Below are 18402 nucleotides of genomic sequence, written 5' to 3'. Positions count from 1 at the left end.
TGGCAGGGAGGTTGCCAGACATCCCAGTGGAACCCTTCTATCTCATTCCCTGGTAGAAGTGTGGCTGCCTGCCTGAGAACCAGCACTTCTGATGCAACTGAATTCAGGTTTGAGGTGATGGAAAGCATACATTCCATAACTGGGTCTTTTGAGAGGCCAGCCTATACCTACACCCTGCAGTGACTCGGGGACTCAACTGGGTCATATGGCCCAAGTGGCAGGGCAGTTTATCCCATAATCTGACCCTAGAGCAGTGCCTCTTTTTGTCCAGACCCCCCTCAAGCTTGGCAGCATTCTGATAAATGGAGCTGAGCAATATTCTCAAGTATAGCATATGCTGCCTCCAGAATCTCAATGGGCAAATCCAGTGCTTTCTTAGTGGTAGAGACATAAGACGGAACAACTTGAGCTTCACGCCATGGAATTCTGGCAGGCGCTCGACCACTGAGCTCCTGGAAACTTAATTTATGCTGGAATTGCTAAATTCTCACAGGCGTTACATTCAACCCTTTGGCAGGTTTTTGTTCATCATTTCAGTGAGCGTGATATCAGAAAGGTAGTTGACCAGAGTGCTACTCTGTACTGTCCAGATTGCAAGGTGCCTGACTTGAGTTTGAATGTCAGGGCGGGAGAGTTAACAGTGCTGCTGGGGCAGAATCTGGTGACTGTGGGGTACAGCTGAGGCGAGGACCACAGGGTCTGAAGAGGTGCGTGGAGGGATCTGATTTTCTGTGTCTTCATTCTGAGTTCAAGGATGACGGGACTCCATTTTGCAGACATGTGATGTATCAGGTTATGTAGTTCTGGGTTCTGCACATAGCCATGTTGATAAATACATGATTAGTCAGGACTGCTTTCCCTTTGGCATGGGTGTTAGGGGCATGAGGAAGTACCAGACTTACTTTTTTGGGCATGTAGGAATGGGATGTGAAAGAAAAGTCACCTGTAGAAAAATTATCCAGCAGTCACCCAACCTCTTAGTAGTTGCAATTTGGTGAAGCTCATTCGAACTGCCTTATAGGTGTTTCAGAAGAGATAACTGCTTTGTGCAATGGAAATCTGAAGGAGAGAAAAATTATTTATGAAAATACTCAACAGGGTTTCCTTCAGCTCACAATAGCAGTATTTCATAGTAATCACATATCTACATGATCGATCGCTGGGAGCTATGGGATTCCAAAAGCAGAGGAATAATATGCCCAGCTATAGGAAGACGGATGCTACTTCGAGTGAGGATATGGCATCAGGAACCCTTTGAAGGGCCAGTGCACAAAAATTATGGTTCCCGAGGTATGCTTCAGCTCCTGAGGCGATCCAAGTACAGTTTAGTTATTTTAGTTCTCTCTCTCTCTCTCTCTCTTTTTTTTTTTTTTTTTTTGTTTATTGAATTAGATTGAACGAGAAGCAATTATTTTAGATAACCTCCAAGAAGATCTCCCTGAAATTTCTAAAACAAAAGAGGCGGCCACCACAGAGGAGCTCTGTGAGCTGCTAGACTGTTTATGCCGTTACCAAGAAAATGTGGAGAAGCAGCAGCTATTACTGACCTTACTTCTTCAGCGCCTAAGAAGTATCCAGAATGCTCCCCAAAGCTTACAGGCTGTAGAAATTGGTCCAGCATTTCAAGAGATTACATCGATGCAAGAACGATGCAACAAGTAAGTCTTATGAAAAACAATTACGGCAACGTGCTTGATGACTCAGGCTTAAAATTTAGAGAATGTTGGCTATTGAAAATATAAAAATATAGAATAATGACAAATGGTATGATGGAATTGTGTTAACACAGAAAAGTATACAGTGTTGGCAATGTATATCCACTGTGGAAACTATTACGACGGTTCTTCAGAAGATTCAAAATAGGGGCGCCTGGGTGGCGCAGTCGGTTAAGCGTCCGACTTCAGCCAGGTCACGATCTCACGGTCCGTGAGTTCGAGCCCCGCGTCGGGCTCTGGGCTGATGGCTCAGAGCCTGGAGCCTGTTTCCGATTCTGTGTCTCCCTCTCTCTCTGCCCCTCCCCCGTTCATGCTCTGTCTCCCTCTGTCCCAAAAATAAAATAAACGTTGAAAAAAAAAAAAATTAAAAAAAAAAAAAAAAGAAGATTCAAAATAGAATTACCCCAGGATCCAGTAACTCCACTATTAAGTATCTACCCAGGGAAAATGAAAACACTAACTCTAAAAGATGCATGCACCTCTATGTTTATTGCAGCATTATTTACAGTAGTCAAGATGTGGAAGCAACCTAAGTGTCCATCAGTAGACGAATAGATAAGGAAAATGTGGTATATGTGTGCAACAGAATATTACACAGCCTTAAAGAAGGATGAGATTGGGCCATTTGAGACAACATGGATGGACCTAGAGGGTATTATGCTAAGTGAAATAAGTCAGCCTGAGAAAGACAAATACTGAGAAAGACAAATGTGATTCCACTCATAAATGGAATCTTTAAAAAAAAAAAAGTATAAATGAACAAAAAGCAGAACCAGAGGGGAGGTGGGTGGGGGGTGGGCAAAATGAGTGAAGGGGAGTGGGAGGTACAGGCCTTTAGTTATGGAATCGGTAACTCTGGGAATAAAAAGCAGAGCATAAGGAATGTAGTCAATATTGTAACAGTGATGTAACAGGATAGTTGGGGTGAGTGTAGTATAATGTATAAACCTGTCAAATCAGTAAGTTGTACACCTGAAACTAATGTAACATTGCATGTCAACTATACTCAAAGAAGGGGGGGGTGCGGATGGAAAAGATCAATAACAATGATGAAAACCAGTCCATATTCTGTATCCCGGTATTATTGAGGATGAATAGCCGTTGAATTTTTTTACTCATGATTGCTTTTTTTTTTTTTTTTTCTATTTTTGTAACACATATTCATTATAGGCGGTTTGGGGAATGTGGAAAATTATAAAGATTAATATAACCCCCCTCTTTAATTTTATCATTCAACAACAATCACTGCCAATCACTTACCTTTTTTTGTTATAATTCTATTTTTAAACAAATTATGATAGTACTATATTGTTTCGTTGTGTGCTAAATCATTTATCAGCATATCATGTTAGTTTTCCTATGCCATTAAATGTTCCTTAAAACATAATTATGTAATATTTCACCATGTGAATATACCATATCTTATTTAACCAAACTCCTATTATAGAATCTTTAAATTATACATGGTTTTCACTTTTATAAAAACATGGTCGTGAGGGGGCTCCTGGGTGGCTCAGTCGGTTAAGCGTCCGACTTCGGCTCAGGTCATGATCTTGCCATTCAGAGCTCGAGCCCCGCGTTGGGCTCTATGCTGACAACTCAGAGCCTGGAGCCTGGTTCAAATTCTGTGTCTCCCTCTCTCTCTCTGCCCCTCCCTTGCTTGTGCTCTGTCTCTGTCTCTGTCTCTCTCTCTCTCTGAAAAATAAGTAAACATTAAAAAGAAACCACTGTAGTGAATATTCTTATGCCAGAATCTCTGCATCTGTGATTAATTCTTTGAGAAAGACACCAAGAAGCAGAATCAGTGGGTCAAAGGATATAATATGTTTATGGCTAGAAGTGCTTACCAAATAGCTCTCAGGAAAGACTGTACCCTCTTAAATTCCTCTACTAATATGGTAGTTACATCCACAGCAAATGGGGTCATCTGTCCCCAAGAGCCCACCCATGCATGACTCCATTCTCACCTCTAAGTCATATTCAGTTGAACTGACAGATCATGTGGAGAAAAGTCAGATGGAGACAGCAGTTGGAATGTAAAGTGTGAAAAGAGGATTTTTTTTAAAGTTTATTTACTTAGAATAAGAGCGGGAGCGGGGGAGGGGCAGAGAGAGACTGAGAGAGAGAGAATCCCAAACAGGCTCCGCACTGTCAGCGCAGAGCCTGATGTGGGGCTCAAACTCACAAACTGTGAGACCACGACCTGAGCCTAAATCCAGAATCAGAGGCTTAACCAACTGAACCACCCAGGAGCCCCAAAAAGAGGATATTTTGAGATGAAAGCTTGGAGAGGCTTTTGACTGAGTGATAGAATTTGGTATATGTTTGTATATGTAGTATATAAACCACTGAAAATTGGTACTTTTCTCTCAGGAAAAATAATCTTCTTTTGCGAACTATGCTGACATCGTGTTAATTGTTGAAATAAAAATTATTTCACAAGACAGCAGGATAAGAACAATTTTATTTTGATGTTATGTTAGGCTTTTTCAGAAAGCTCAAGAAAATAAGGAATTGGTGGAGAATGAAACCCAAGAAAGACATTCCTTCACAAAAGAAATAAGTACTTTGAAGAATTTATTTCAACAGACCGCAACTTCTTTCCAAAATATGGAATTACACGACCACCCAGAAAAGGCAGAACAGTTCGAGGTGAGTGAGGAATGAAGTGAGGAACCAGTGAATGTGGCTGATACAGGTCTGCAGTCTTGAATGCAAATTCCTTGGGGCAGGGGTAACTCTGTGACTGGAGTGGAGGGAGTGGCCCAGGAGAGAGGAAAGCACGGGCAAAGGCCCCGTGGCATGGTGGGGCCAAGCCACAGGGGAAGATCAGTGTGGTTGGAGTGCAGAGAAGCGTTGCAGGATTTTTCACCTCAATACCTGGGATTCATCGTCTCGCCGCTTTGAAGAATGAAGAGGTGGACACAGAATAAACAGCTGGCAAAAGTTTATTAGGGTATAAGATTAGAAAGTAAGAATAGTATAAAAGCTCTCTTTACAGAGAAGGGGCATTTGAAGGTGAATGCTCCCGACTGTAGGCAAGGGTCTTTGTTTTATAACGTTCTGGACTCTCCCCTCTTTTCTTCCCCTTGTTCCTTCTCAGTGTCTGTCCTTATTGGCTTGATGCTCTAGGTGCTTGGGTTGTCCATTCCTGATTGGCCCAATTCCATTGTATGAGGGGAGATCTATGGCCATATCATTTCTTGTGGGTCAAATGTTTTATGGTCTACTACTTACTTTCAGTTAGGTCTTTTGTCAGATTCCTGAGGGAAACCCGAGGGGGAGGGGAATAGGTGGTACCTGTTACATTCTTAAGAGGAACCTTATGCCCCAGGGGGTTTGCTGTGGTCAGACACTCCCAGCATTGTTCCAAAATGTGCATTTTCCCCCACCCTGGGACCTTGGGTCCTAACCTTTCCCTCTCGGCCTACTGAATCTTGTCTTTTCCTATCACAGTAGAGAGCAGGGAGGTAGGCCGGTCTGGACCAAGCAGTCCTGCTTCAACCCCTTTTCAGGCGTGTTTGGTGAACAGGGGTCTCAGAGCATTTATTGAGTAGGGTGTTAGACTACTGCCTTTAGTAGGATGTACTACTTACCTCTGATAAAGGTGCCACTGTATTTACTCACAACACTTTTGATACCATGTGTGGAGTTTCTTCCCCAAGTCTCTGGAAAGCAATGATTCAATTCAATTCAATTCAATTCAATTCAATTCAATTCAATTCAATTCTAACATTAACTAGCAGGAGTTAGCACAGACCACTCAGATTAAAGGCTCACTCCCACAAGACCGCCCCCCACTTCAGATGCTAATCACAAGTTCTGGCCCTCCTGTACTTCTGACAGACTGGCTATCAATCAGGGGTTCCCACGACCGCTTCCTCGGGGTTAATGATTTACTAGAATGGTTTGCAGAAGTCAGGAAAGCACTTTACTATTACTGGTTTGTTACAAAGGATGCAACTCAGGATCCGTCGATAAGAGATGCATAGACCGAGGTAAGGGCGAAGAGCCTCCAAGCCCTCTCTGAGTGTGCCGCTCTCCCAGCACCAACTCCAGACTCTCCAGACCTCATCGATTAGGGTTTTTTATGGTGGTCCTATTATGCAGGCATGATTGGTTAAATCGCTGGCCATTGATGATTAACTCAATCTCTAGCACCTGGCCCCACCCTGGGGGGTTGGGAAATGGGGCTGGAAGTTCACTTGATTGGTTCTTCGGGCAACCAGCCCCGCCCCCCATCGAGAATCTATCTGGGGGAGCCTCCAGAAGTCACTTATTACCATAAGCTCAGGTATAGTTGAAAAGGGCTTGTTATGAATAACAAAACGCACTCCTTTACTCCTATCCCAGAAATTCCAAGGGCCTTAGAAAGTGCTCAGGAACCAGGGCTGAAGACGAAATGTATCTCTTAAATCACCCTATCCTAAGGGCTGTGCACACGCCCCCGTGCCTTTTGGGACCGCATGTCTTTTAGAATGATTCCAATCCAATGGTAACAAGTGAAACAGACATTTGGAAGTTAACTCAAAAATCACGTGTTGTGGGGCGCCTGGGTGGCGCAGTCGGTTAAGCGTCCGACTTCAGCCAGGTCACGATCTCGCGGTCCGTGAGTTCGAGCCCCGCGTCAGGCTCTGGGCTGATGGCTCAGAGCCTGGAGCCTGTTTCCGATTCTGTGTCTCCTTCTCTCTCTGCCCCTCCCCCGTTCATGCTGTGTCTCTCTCTGTCCCAAAAATAAATAAACGTTGAAAAAAAAAATTAAAAAAAAAAATCACGTGTTGTTGTTAACCATTGCTCAGTGTTGATAGAGGGAATTTACTCTCCCTCAGTCTTCATGGAGAACCCATCCAAGTGTAGCTCTATATTCTCTGACTAGGTCTAGATAAAACCGGACGGCACTGTGCTTCAAACCCCACCTGTGTCTGAATGGCATTGTTCTCTAACTTTCTGCCTCTGGATTTGTTCTCTGCCGAGGGTAAAGAAAAGGAAAACAGTGACACATCACGGAGTCATTCAAAATTGTAATCATTCTTCAGTGCGGTGACTCAACCTATTAACACAAATAATGCTACTGAACAGTTACTGTAAAAACAAACCCCCCAAAAGCCACAGTAAAGTCAAGAAGTATTTTTCCACTGGATCTTTGGGAGACTTTCCCAAACAAATGAGTTTCTCCTTTATAATTAGTGCAGGAGAACGTAGATCAGATTTTGTTTCTAGGCCACAACCAATAGACTATTTGTTCAGGTTTCTTTTATCTTTTAAAGCCCACATTCTTTGCAGGGAACTGGAACCCTCCCTTTTGAAAGAAGTTGAGCTCTGCTGGGCTGTCTAATTACATGAAAGCAGACACTTTTGCTTCAAGCTTAGGGCTTTTAGTGGCCTTGAATCATTGTGATGATAATGTAGGAAGAAGCAGAAATGGCAACAAGTTAATAACAACAACAACAAAAAAAACTTCTTTGAAACTTTTTTGCTACTTGTGGCTTTCTAGATCAGGACTGCAAGTGAGATACAGTCAGATCCTAGAAGTATTTTAGAAGCAGGAGATGTTGTAATGTCTTGTTAGGACAATGGTTTGACACCATGAAGAGATATCAAGTTTAATTCTTACAAACTAGAAAGCATCATCTGACCAAGCAGAGTATCTCTCCGGCTTAATCGGCTTGTATCAGTAGTGAGGCTTTGTCATGCAAAGTGTGCTCATTTAAATCATAAGGATGTGCTGGGAAGCTGCTTTTACTTTGAGAGTTACACTTTTTCCCTGTCCTGTGAGTATTTGAAACTCTCTTGATGTTTTTAGGAGCTTCAAAGCATTTTTAAGAAAGGGAAGCTGACTTTTGAGAATATTATGGAAAAACTGCGAATCAAGTATTCTGAAATGTATACCCTAGTCCCTGCAGAGATTGAATCCCAGGTGGAAGAATGCAGAAAAGCATTAGAAGACATAGACGAGAAGGTAATAATAATGTTTGTACTAGTGTTATTATTTACGAGTTGAAGAGATATAAAGAAAAGACGACGTAATGTCACATTTTCATTTGCCCTGATTTCAACTATGACTGTTTTTATAGGGTTTAGATAAGTGATAATTTTGTGTATTGAATACTGAGGTGAAATTGCTCTAAATAAGTGACAGATAACAGAATTAGACAATGTGTTTATTTTTAGTTGTCAGGATGTTTAGTTTTTTTCTTCTCTTGCATTTAAAAATAGAATTGTCCGTTAGCTTTTACTTGGCTTTTTTTTTTTTTTTAACGGAGAATCACTTTAAAATTTTGGACATGAATAATACTTTGCTGTAAAATGTATTCCCTCCCTGTGAGTGTTTTAAAATTGCTACCAAGGACAATTAGAATACGAATTTCACAACTCACCAGGAAAACACATCTGAGCAAATCTTCATCCCCGAATGGATGAATCTGAAAGTTAGAAGAACAAGTGGGAAATGTTTCCTAGTACTGGAGACCCAAGACATTAGCAAGACAGATTTATTAGATCCTAGAAAGGCAGCCTACATCCATCCAGCAGAACAAAATTCTGTTTGGTCCGGCATCCACGGAAAGATTTTTGTGTTCTTTTTTGAAATCTGGAATACCCCTAACTTAATAAAATAGATATCAAGCACATACACAGGAAATCACATTTCAAACCAGTTAACTTCTTTGGCGGTTTTCTTAGGAAAATCTGACCCGTGAAAAAACATATACACTCCTAATATACATTTATGACAAATGTTGTTGATTTAACACAGAAGAAAATGAGATACTTCCATGAGATACCTTCTCAAGAATCAAGCACTATTGATTTATTTTAAGAAAATAGTGTTTTGAGAGCAACTAAATTCGTTTCTGTGAATACTTCATGTGAAAATCTTTTCTTCTTTTCATGTGAAAATCCCCAACAAAACAAATAATCAGAATCACTCTTAAATCTAGGGTTGAGAGTGTCAGCTGTAACTTGTATATTTGTAACAGATTGCAACTGATTTTGCTTGTTTGGTGTGTGAAGGATCCAGGCAGACTCAGAACCATACTGTATAATTTGAAGGGCTGCTGACTTTTCCTAAATCTTGGTCTCTCCTAACGTACCTAAGTTATATGCCTTTTGGCCAAAAGAATAACTGTCCTGAATATCAGAAAAATTGTTACATAGCAATAAATAGCTATTACAGCAGTTTAAAAACTAACATAGGGTTAAATTTTTCCCCTAAAAATCTCAACTGCATTATGGTCTGTGGAATAAAAACATCTTACAAGAGTATCAACATCCTGAAATGTGAAAAAGAGCCTGGGACTCCAGAGTGACTTGGGGCTTCTCAGGACAAGTTCACGTTCTCCCCTGATGTGTAACCATAAGCAAGTCATTTAACCTGGGTTTAGTTTCTCTCTGTGTACCATCTGCATTGGAAGGTTTTAGTCGTAATAGTTATACAGATATAGTTGTTTTTAAAAGGGTTAAAGGATTATACAGAAGCGTAAAGTATTATTTGGTTATTTAGTGGCTGCTGGGAGAAAGCCTTATCAACAACATGGCCTAAAACAAACAAACTAACCAAAAAAAAACAACCAAAAAACCAAGAACAGGAACTAATCAGGTATTTGAAAAATGACACATTCCACATTCATTTGTTATCTTTCCTAGCCCAAGTTATTTTCTTCAGAAAATCATTCAGATAAAAAAGTTACACTGTTCAGCTACTAGATTTCAGATTGCTGTGAAAACATACACTATAAACATTCACGCAGAGAAAAACTGAGCTTTGTGCCTCCTCAAGAAATAGTGAGTTTTAGAGGGTTATTTCACCCCAATGAATATTATGGTGAGAATTACATTATTTTTAAGTCAGCTTGAGAATAAGCTGGGTTTTATTGAGAACAGTCCTATGCAGAGGTCTTTGTCATAAAATGAGAGACTGTATAATAAATTATTTACCTCCCTTGGATTTTTTCATATCATTTGCTCCATTGGGCTCTGTCTCAGATCGTACACTCAGTAGCTTTGCCCAACTCAGCACAGACCTGTAGTACAATCTGTAGATTACAACAAATTCTTGTTGATTGATTTTCTTCTCCTTTTTTTAGATTGGACTTAAAAGGTCAGGTCAGCACAGCTCCTACTTCCTAGTCTGCTAGTCTACCCTCTCATTAATGTATTAGCTAATAATGGTTTGGGATGTCCCCCCTAGCCTTTACAGGATTTTTGTAAGTAAAATCACGTAACAGTGTACCTATCTCTTCTATCACCTGGACCTGTGACTAGAGTATGGAGCACATCTGTAAGCCAAACGTATCTTTCTCTCGTTATAACAGATTAGCAGTGAAGTTTTGAAAAGTTCACCATCATATACAATGAGTAGAAAAATAGACGAAATTAACAAAGGGCTTCACAATGTGGAAAAGATGTTGCAGCAGAAAAGCAAAAATATCGAGAAAGCTCAGGAAATTCAAAAGGTAATATCCGTCCTTTAATTTCCTTCAGCATTTAGCTTTCCTCCTGTTCCTCAGTCATCAGGGTGTGCTCTTTGGATGAATCTGAAGCACAGAGATGCTCACCCAGAGCCTATAGGGCCCCCTTACTGTGTGTCACCTGCAGAGGGTTAGTAGAGAAGATTGCATTTAAGAATCGTTCTCAGTTTTTCCATGGTGGGAATATGCCTGAACCCCTGAGAGCCTGTGATTGTGAACTAGCCTTTTCACAAGTAAAGGAGAGTAAGGACCTTATCCTGGAAAGACTGATATAAGAAACATTATAAATATTAATTTTTTTTTTAAGCTAGCATGTTTCTATGAGCAATTCTCGGAGTTTTTGTTTTCTAACGTGAATTAACATGGGGAATATGATATGGAATATTTCTGAAACTTATTTGATTAAAAAATATATTTCAATAGGATTTGAGTGGAATTAACAACTTTTCTTTAGACTACAAGGCGAAGCAGGAAAATAGAAATCCCAAATTTATTTGCCTTGTAAAATATCTTGGGAAATAAAGTCTTAGGTAAAACTGTACGTAAGCGTGATTTTCTACCACTTAATTCCCCGAGTAAACTCCTGCATGTGGAAAAGCATTCTTATTCTAATCTATGTTTTAAGGAATTACTCTAATATGAATGGAGACTTTTAAAAATAGGTCAAAATATGGCTCACTTTTGGACAAAATCTTGACCCTTAATAAGTAGAGGAAGCTAAGTTAACCAGTCTACTTTTCCCATTTCTAAATTTTTTTTTTTTCAACGTTTATTTATTTTTGGGACAGAGAGAGACAGAGCATGAACGGGGGAGGGGCAGAGAGAGAGGGAGACACAGAATCGGAAACAGGCTCCAGGCTCTGAGCCATCAGCCCAGAGCCTGACGCGGGGCTCGAACTCACGGACCGCGAGATCGTGACCTGGCTGAAGTCGGACGCTTAACCGACTGCGCCACCCAGGCGCCCCTACTTTTCCCATTTCTAAAAGTTGGGTTCTTAAGCAAATATTAAGTACAAATTAAATATTTTACCTTTGAGAATTCCATTGACAATACAAAGTCGGGCTTGAATCCAATCTATTTGCTAGAATTTTCTGCCACTGCATGAATCCTAAACCAAAACAGATATTTTCTGTTAGCTTTGTTTTTACACTTAGTAAAAATCGTCTTCTTGGGGGACCTGTATGACTCAGTCGGTTGAGCGTCCAACTCTGATTTCCGTTCAGGTCATGATCCCAGGGAAGTGGGATTGAGCCCCATGTCGGGCTCCGCACTGAGTGTGGAGCCTGCTTGAGATTCTCTCTCTCTCCCTGTGCTCCCCTCCCCCAATCGCACACACTCACTCTCTCTAAAATAAAATTTTAAAAAATTGTCTTCTAGATTAAATACACACACACACAGGTGCGCGTGAGGATGCGTGTGTGTGTGTGTGTGTGTGTGTCTGTGTGTGTGATTAACTGAAGCCCCTTTTAAACATAATGTTACCTCATCACTCTTGAAAGACTAAGGTTATATTGACCTTGTTTGGTGTCATTTGTCTCTGGAAATGTCTAGGTCTTTCTGCTCCCTTACAGCCAATTCTTTTCGTGAAACAAATATAGGTAGACTAAGAGACCTCAGAAATGGTGTTTTTCAATTTAGGTCACAAGTGGTTTGGGGGCATAAGTGAATAAGTGTGCCTGTGATGTTGTTTTGGTAGCACTTACAGGTGCATATACAGTGCAAAGACTAGGAATTAACACAATGAACCAGGACCTCTGCATTCAAAGTGACTCATGATTTCCTTCTCCAGAAAATGTGGGACGAGCTAGATCTCTGGCATTCCAAGCTAAATGAGCTGGATTCTGAAGTGCAGGACATTGTTGAACAGGATCCAGGACAGGCTCAAGAATGGATGGATAACTTGATGATTCCTTTCCAGCAGTATCAGCAAGTATCGCAGAGAGCAGAATCTAGAACCTCACAGTTAAATAAGGTATGACAGTAACACGTGATAACTACGCTTAGCTTGTATTGAAAGGGCTTTAAAACAAAACTAAAATATATATTCTGAGGCAGCCATTTTCCCTTGAATTGCCAGTTTCGGGTTCTGAAGCTAGAGCCAGATGATAGGGTCAGGTGGGCGCCGGGAGGACAGATTTAACTGCTGTCATCAGCAGGAAGTCTGACTGGGCAAGCAGAAGCAGGTGTCCAAAAGTCGGACCGCAGCAGGAGTCCAGGAGAGCGTTGGGTTTCCCAATAGGCAATGGGCATTTCTAACAAACAATCTCAAGAGTCCCTGCAGGGAGCCAGCAACAAGAAAGAATGTCATTCAGGAACAAGACACTTTCTCCCTCCCTTCCAAATAGGGGTCATGGTGGGTGAGTTGTACATGTAATCTAGCAAGAACGAGGCAGGAGCCTAGTCCCAGAGGAACTGGGATATACTAAGACAAGACCCTGTATGGGAAGACAAAATACGAATCCAGTTTTCAGAATGAAGCATAAAATGGGAACCAGACTAGTTGCAAGGCTAACTGGGAACTGTTCGTGAGACCCATAGCATTAGGGTACAACTTCATAAATCCTTTCTACCTATGGTCGGGGTTAGTCTTAAAAGTTAGAAATGTGGGGCGCCTGGGTGGCTCAGTCGGTTAAGCGGCCGACTTCGGCTCAGGTCATGATCTCACACTCCGTGAGTTCGAGCCCCGTGTCCGGCTCTGTGCTGACAGCTCAGAGCCTGGAGCCTGTTTCAGATTCTGTGCCTCCTTCTCTCTCTGACCCTCCCCTGTCTGTCTCTGTCTCAAAAATAAATAAACATTTAAAAAAAAAATTAAAAAAAAAAAAGTTAGAAATGTGAAAACCTGGAGGGGGTGGGCGAGTTGCCCCAGCCACAGGGAGTGGAACCCTGCAGGACCTGATTTACGGTAACAAATTCTCCATTGAGGAATCACTTGACTCAAGTGGAAGGAGTCAGACTATTTGCTCGTGCCTTTCTTTCACAGGCCATACTTAAAATGGAGGCATATCATGACCTTTTGAAGAGTACTGAGGCTTGGACAGAAAATACCAGCCGTTTGCTGGCTAATCCTGCTGACTATGACTCTTCAAAGATGCTGAGTCAGCACGCTAGCACCCTTCAGGTAAGTGTTCTTTCATTTCTTCCTGCGTATGGAAGCTACACAATGACTGGTGGTATAGCTCCCCTTCGTGGTGCTGCCCCCCTGTTCTCCTGAAGAACAACCTTATCTTCAGTCATGCCAAATGGCAGAAGGAAGGTTGGGACAGTGGCAGGCTCTAGACAGGGATTTTGGAGGCCAGGGTCTATCCTGTCTATCCTTGGTTTCCCCCCATCTGTGAAGTGAGGGTGTTGCAGTGAATAGGGATGGTTTTGGTCAATAGAATTCTAAGAAGTCTCCCAATATTCCTGCCCCTGGTGTACACAACCTATATAACCCCCTCTCCTTGAGTGTGGGCAGGAATATGAGAGTATGTGATGAGATAGCCACTCTATTAACTAGGTTATAGTATATGGCTAAGGTAATGGGATAGTCAATCCCATAAATACATGATTAATCATGTTTATAGATTATAAGACTCCCTAATAGCAGACTGGAGAGATTCTCCAGCTGGCTTGATGAAGTGAGCTGTGATATTAGGAGAGGCCCGTGGGGCTAGGACCCTTGGGCAGCCTTTAGAAGCAGAGCGTGACCCCCCAGCCAACAGCCAGCAGGAAAACTGGCTGAATTCTCCCAAAAACCTAAATGAACTTGGAAGAGAAACTGTGCTCCAGATGGCACCTTAATAGTAGTCTTGTGATGGCCTTGTAATAGCCAAGGACCTTCCTAAGCTATGCCTGTACTCTGGAGCCATGAAAACTATGAGATAATCAATTTGTTTTATTTTAAGCTGCGAAGTTTGTGGTAATTAGTTGCACAGCATTACAAAATGAGTCCGTAGTTCCTTCTAGTTCAAGCATGCCGTGTTGCCAAATGCCCTGTCCATTTTGGTGCCTGATGTCTCCATGCTAGCTTACAAAGACAAAACAAATGAGAGTATTTTCCTACCCAGGGCCATGACTGCAAGAGATCTTCCAGATGCCAAGTATTGGCTTAAGTTTTATTGTGAAGGCATATTTTCTTCTCTCATATTATTTAAACCACAAGAAGGAATCTCTTAGGAAAAGGTTTATTCTACAACAGTTCTTCGAGTAATCAGACCTCAACGTTGATCTGGCTCCTTTATGTCTTTAGAATAGCACAGTGTATTCCCAAGTAGACAGCTTACTTTATACCTCCCAGATGTTTGAGATTTGTTGGCACATTTCCCCCCATGGTAACAGTTGTAACGATACTGCCTTTCACCCATTTGTTTCTTTTCTTCCCCTTGCCTGTGATTTCTGCCCCCAGCTCTCGGGTTGGCTTTCCACATCCCTATAGCCTGTCTTTTATTTTATTTTATTAATGAAATTTCTTTGCTTATAAAATGTTTTATTTATTTATTTATTTTGAGAGAGAGGCAGAGGAGAGGGAGAGAGAATCCCAAGCATACTCTACACTGTCAACGTAGAGCCCAGTGTGGGGCTCCGTCTCACAAACCATGAGATCATGACCTGAGCTGAGATCAAGAGTTGGATGCTTAACCAACTGAGCCACCCGGGCACCCCTGTCCTCTTTTATTTAAAAAAAAATTTTTTAATGTTTATTCATTTTTGAGAGAGAGAATGTGAGCAGGGGAGGGGCAGAGAGAGAGGGAGACACAGAATCCGAAGCAGGCTCCAGGCTCTGAGCTGTCAGCACAGAGCCCGATGCGGGGCTCAAACCCACGGACCACGAGATCATGACCTGAGCCAAAGCTGGATGCTTAACTGAGCCACCCAGGTGCCCCTGTCGTCTTTTATTTTAAATTGCCTGTATTTTCCACCAGTTGCAAGGAGTTTGCAAAGACAGAAGAGAGGAATGATACTCTTTTCCTCAAATGCTTGTTACGAGTTTAAAACAAATTTACAAGAGTGAGTTCAGGCAAAAGCATCTCTAATTTTGCTGTCTTCTACTGACCCAAATGTGACATGTGAAAGAATCTCAGTCATGAGGACATTCTAATTTGCTGGCCTTAGTGTATGAACTAGAACTTAGTCTAACTCTACTTTCTGAGCTAGAGGAAGTAGGCACAAGAGAAGGCTGATTTACTATAGAAGGTATCCTCATAAATCCTCCAATGGGAAGTAAGTCTCAAACAACTAGTCATATGTGAATATCCCATTTTGTCCCTATTTTGAAAATAGTTGTTCTACTTTTAAAATACCCTTTTCTACTTTTTTAGCATTACCAGGCATTGATATTTAAAAATGTCTCTTGAAGAAGTATCAAAACTCCCAACTAAGCTTCTACCTGGATTGTATTTGTTAAAATCTTTTTGTAACCCAAAGATGATTCCAGAAATACTGCTGTTGTAGTTAAGAATTATTGAAACATAAATTTTCTTTGTAAAAATAGACAAATTGTTTTTTTACTCAATTTCATTGAGGTATAATTTACATATAGTAAAATACACACATAATATATGCATTTTTTTTTTTTTTTACTGTTTTATTTTTGAGAGAGAGCGCAGGGGAGCAGTAGAGAGAGGGAGAGAGAGAGTCCCAAGCTGGCTCTGCAGTGTCTGCACAGAGCCTGATGCAGGGCTTGAACTCATGAACCCATAATAAGATCATGACCTGAGCTGAAATCAAGGGTCGGATGCTTAACCAACTGAGCCACCTAGGCGCCCCTATGTGTTTTTTTTTTTTTTTAATTTTTTTTAAATTTTTTAACGTTTATTTTTGAGACAGAGAGAGACAGAGCATGAACGGGGGAGGGTCAGAGAGAGGGAGACACAGAATCTGAAACAGGCTCCAGGCTCTGAGCTGTCAGCACAGAGCCCGACGCGGGGCTCAAACTCACGGACCGCGAGATCATGACCTGAGCCGAAGTCGGCCGCTTAACCGACTGAGCCACCCAGGCGCCCCCCCATGTGTTTTTTAATAAGCTCCATGCCCAACGTGGGGCTTGAACTCATGACCCCACAGTCAAGAGTTGCATGTTCTACTGGGGCGCCTTGGTGGCTCAGGTTATGATCCCAGGGGCATGGGATCAAGCCCTACCTTGGCCTTTGAATTGAATGTGGAGCCTGCTTCAGAATTCTCTCTCTCCCTTTGCCCCTCTGCCCTGCTTATATGTGCTCTCTCTTTCTCTGAAATAGAATAGAATAAGATTACATTTGACATGACATGACATGACATGACATTACAAAGAGTTGCATGCTCTACCAACTGAGCCAGCCAGGTGCCCCCAGATACATCTATTTTAAGTGTGCAACTGATGAGTTTTGATAAAGGGATACAATTGTGTAACAGCCACCACCACCGTCAATATAAAGCACATCTCCATCACTTCAGAGTTTCCTCTGCCTCTTTCCACAATGTCCTGTAAAGAGAATCATATAGTATACAGCCTTTTTTACCTGACTTACTTGGCGTAATGTTTTCAAGATTCATCCAGATTGTTAATGTTTATAGATCATTCTTTTGATTGTTGAGTAGTGTTCCATTCGTGGAAATATGCAGCATGTTTATCCCTTCACCAGTTAATGGACATTGGCTTATTTCAAGTTTTGGACTATGCTAGGTTAGCAGCTTAAAACAACAGACATTTATTATCTCAGTTTCTGTGGGTCGGGAATTCAGGAGCGACTTAGCTGAGTGCCTCTGGCTCAAGGTCTCTTGTAAGAATGCAGTCACGCCTCGCTGTGGGTGAGGTAGAAGACAGGATTCACTTCCAAGGTCATTCACTTGGCTATTGGCAGGCCTCAGAAGATCTATTTCTATATACAGACCTGTGCCCCCCCCCCCCACAAAACTGCCTCATGGCCTGGTAGCTGACTTTCCTCACCATGAACGATCTAAAAAAGAGAGCCCCCAAGATAGAAACAGTCTTTTTATAACCTAATCTTGGAAGTGACATCTCAGTAAGGAATCAGTAGAGCCAGTAGTAAATCAGCAAGTAAATTAGTAAGCCCAACCTACATTTCAAAGGAGTTGATTATAAGGGCCTGAGTATCAGGAGGTGGGGATCAGGAGGTCTTACAGGCTACTGTAAGCAGAGCTGTGAATGGTCATATACAAATCTTTGTGTGGATGTATGTCTTCATTTCATTTCATTTGGTAGATGCCTAGGAGTATGATTGTTGGCTTTTATGGTAGGTCTTTAAATGGATAAGAAATGGTCACATTGTTTTCCAAAATGGCTAAACTCCCATTTTTCAGTTCAACTGGCCATATGAGTTCTAATGGCTCCATATTCTCACCTGCACTTGATATCATTTTGTAAATTTTAGCCATTCCAGTGACATGTAGTGGTATCTCATTGTGGTTTAAATGGCCTTTCTTGGGGCGCCTGGGTGGCTCAGTCGGTTAAGCATCCGACTTCGGCTCAGGTCATGATCTCATGGTCCTTGAGTTCGAGCCCCGCGTCGGGCTCTGTGCTGACAGCTCAGAGCCTGGAGCCTGTTTCGGATTCTGTGTCTCCCTCTCTCTCTGACCCTCCCCTGTTCATGCTCTGTCTCTCTCTGTCTCAAAAATAAATAAACGTTAAAAAAATAAATTAATTAAAAAAAATAAATGGCCTTTCTTTATGACTAATAATTTATTTGAACATTTACTTGTGTGTTTGTCATTTGTATGCTTCCTTTGTGAAATGTCTATTGAAGTTTTTAATTGGGTTGTCTTTCTATTATTGAATTGTAAGTATTATTTATAAAATGTTCTAAAAGCAGTCCTTTAACACATATATGATTTACACATATTCTCTCCGTCTGTGGCTTTTCATTCTCCCAATATTGTCTTTCAGAGAGCATATGTTGGTAATTTGATAGAATCCAATTTTTAATATTTTTCTTTCATGGGTTATCCTTTTGTGTTGTATATAAGAAATCTTTACCTAACCCAGGGCTACGATGATCTCCTGTCTTTTCTTCTAGAAATTGTATAGTTTTAATTCTTTTTTATTTTTACTTTTTTAATGTTTATTTATTTTTGAGAGAGAGAGACAGAGTGTGAGCAGGGAGCAGGCAGAGAGAGAGAGGGAGACACAGAATCGGAAGCAGGCTTCAGGCTCTGAGTTGTCAGCGCAGAGCCCAACGTGGGGCTCGAACTCACAAATCGTGAGATCGTGACCTGAGCTGAAGTCGGTGGCTTAACCGACTGA

General features: G+C 41.5%; 1 protein-coding gene across 1 annotated transcript in view; it reads left to right on the top strand.

Moving 5' to 3' along the window:
* SYNE2 (spectrin repeat containing nuclear envelope protein 2) overlaps positions 1 to 18402 on the top strand; it is a 286324-nt gene that overhangs the window by 140806 nt on the left and 127116 nt on the right. Inside the window, exons 51-56 of the mRNA XM_047079535.1 lie at positions 1393 to 1658; positions 4199 to 4367; positions 7519 to 7674; positions 10028 to 10168; positions 11974 to 12156; positions 13165 to 13302. Of these exons, the coding sequence (XP_046935491.1) occupies positions 1393 to 1658; positions 4199 to 4367; positions 7519 to 7674; positions 10028 to 10168; positions 11974 to 12156; positions 13165 to 13302 (1053 nt within the window). The remainder of the gene's footprint in view (positions 1 to 1392; positions 1659 to 4198; positions 4368 to 7518; positions 7675 to 10027; positions 10169 to 11973; positions 12157 to 13164; positions 13303 to 18402) is intronic.

The sequence above is a fragment of the Lynx rufus genome, unplaced genomic scaffold, assembly GCF_022079265.1.
Source record: "Lynx rufus isolate CCGP_SWC_20201006 ecotype Redwood Valley unplaced genomic scaffold, mLynRuf1.p SCAF_17, whole genome shotgun sequence".
Taxonomy (NCBI): Eukaryota; Metazoa; Chordata; class Mammalia; order Carnivora; family Felidae; genus Lynx; species Lynx rufus.
This window is presented reverse-complemented; position numbering and strand designations above follow the sequence as displayed.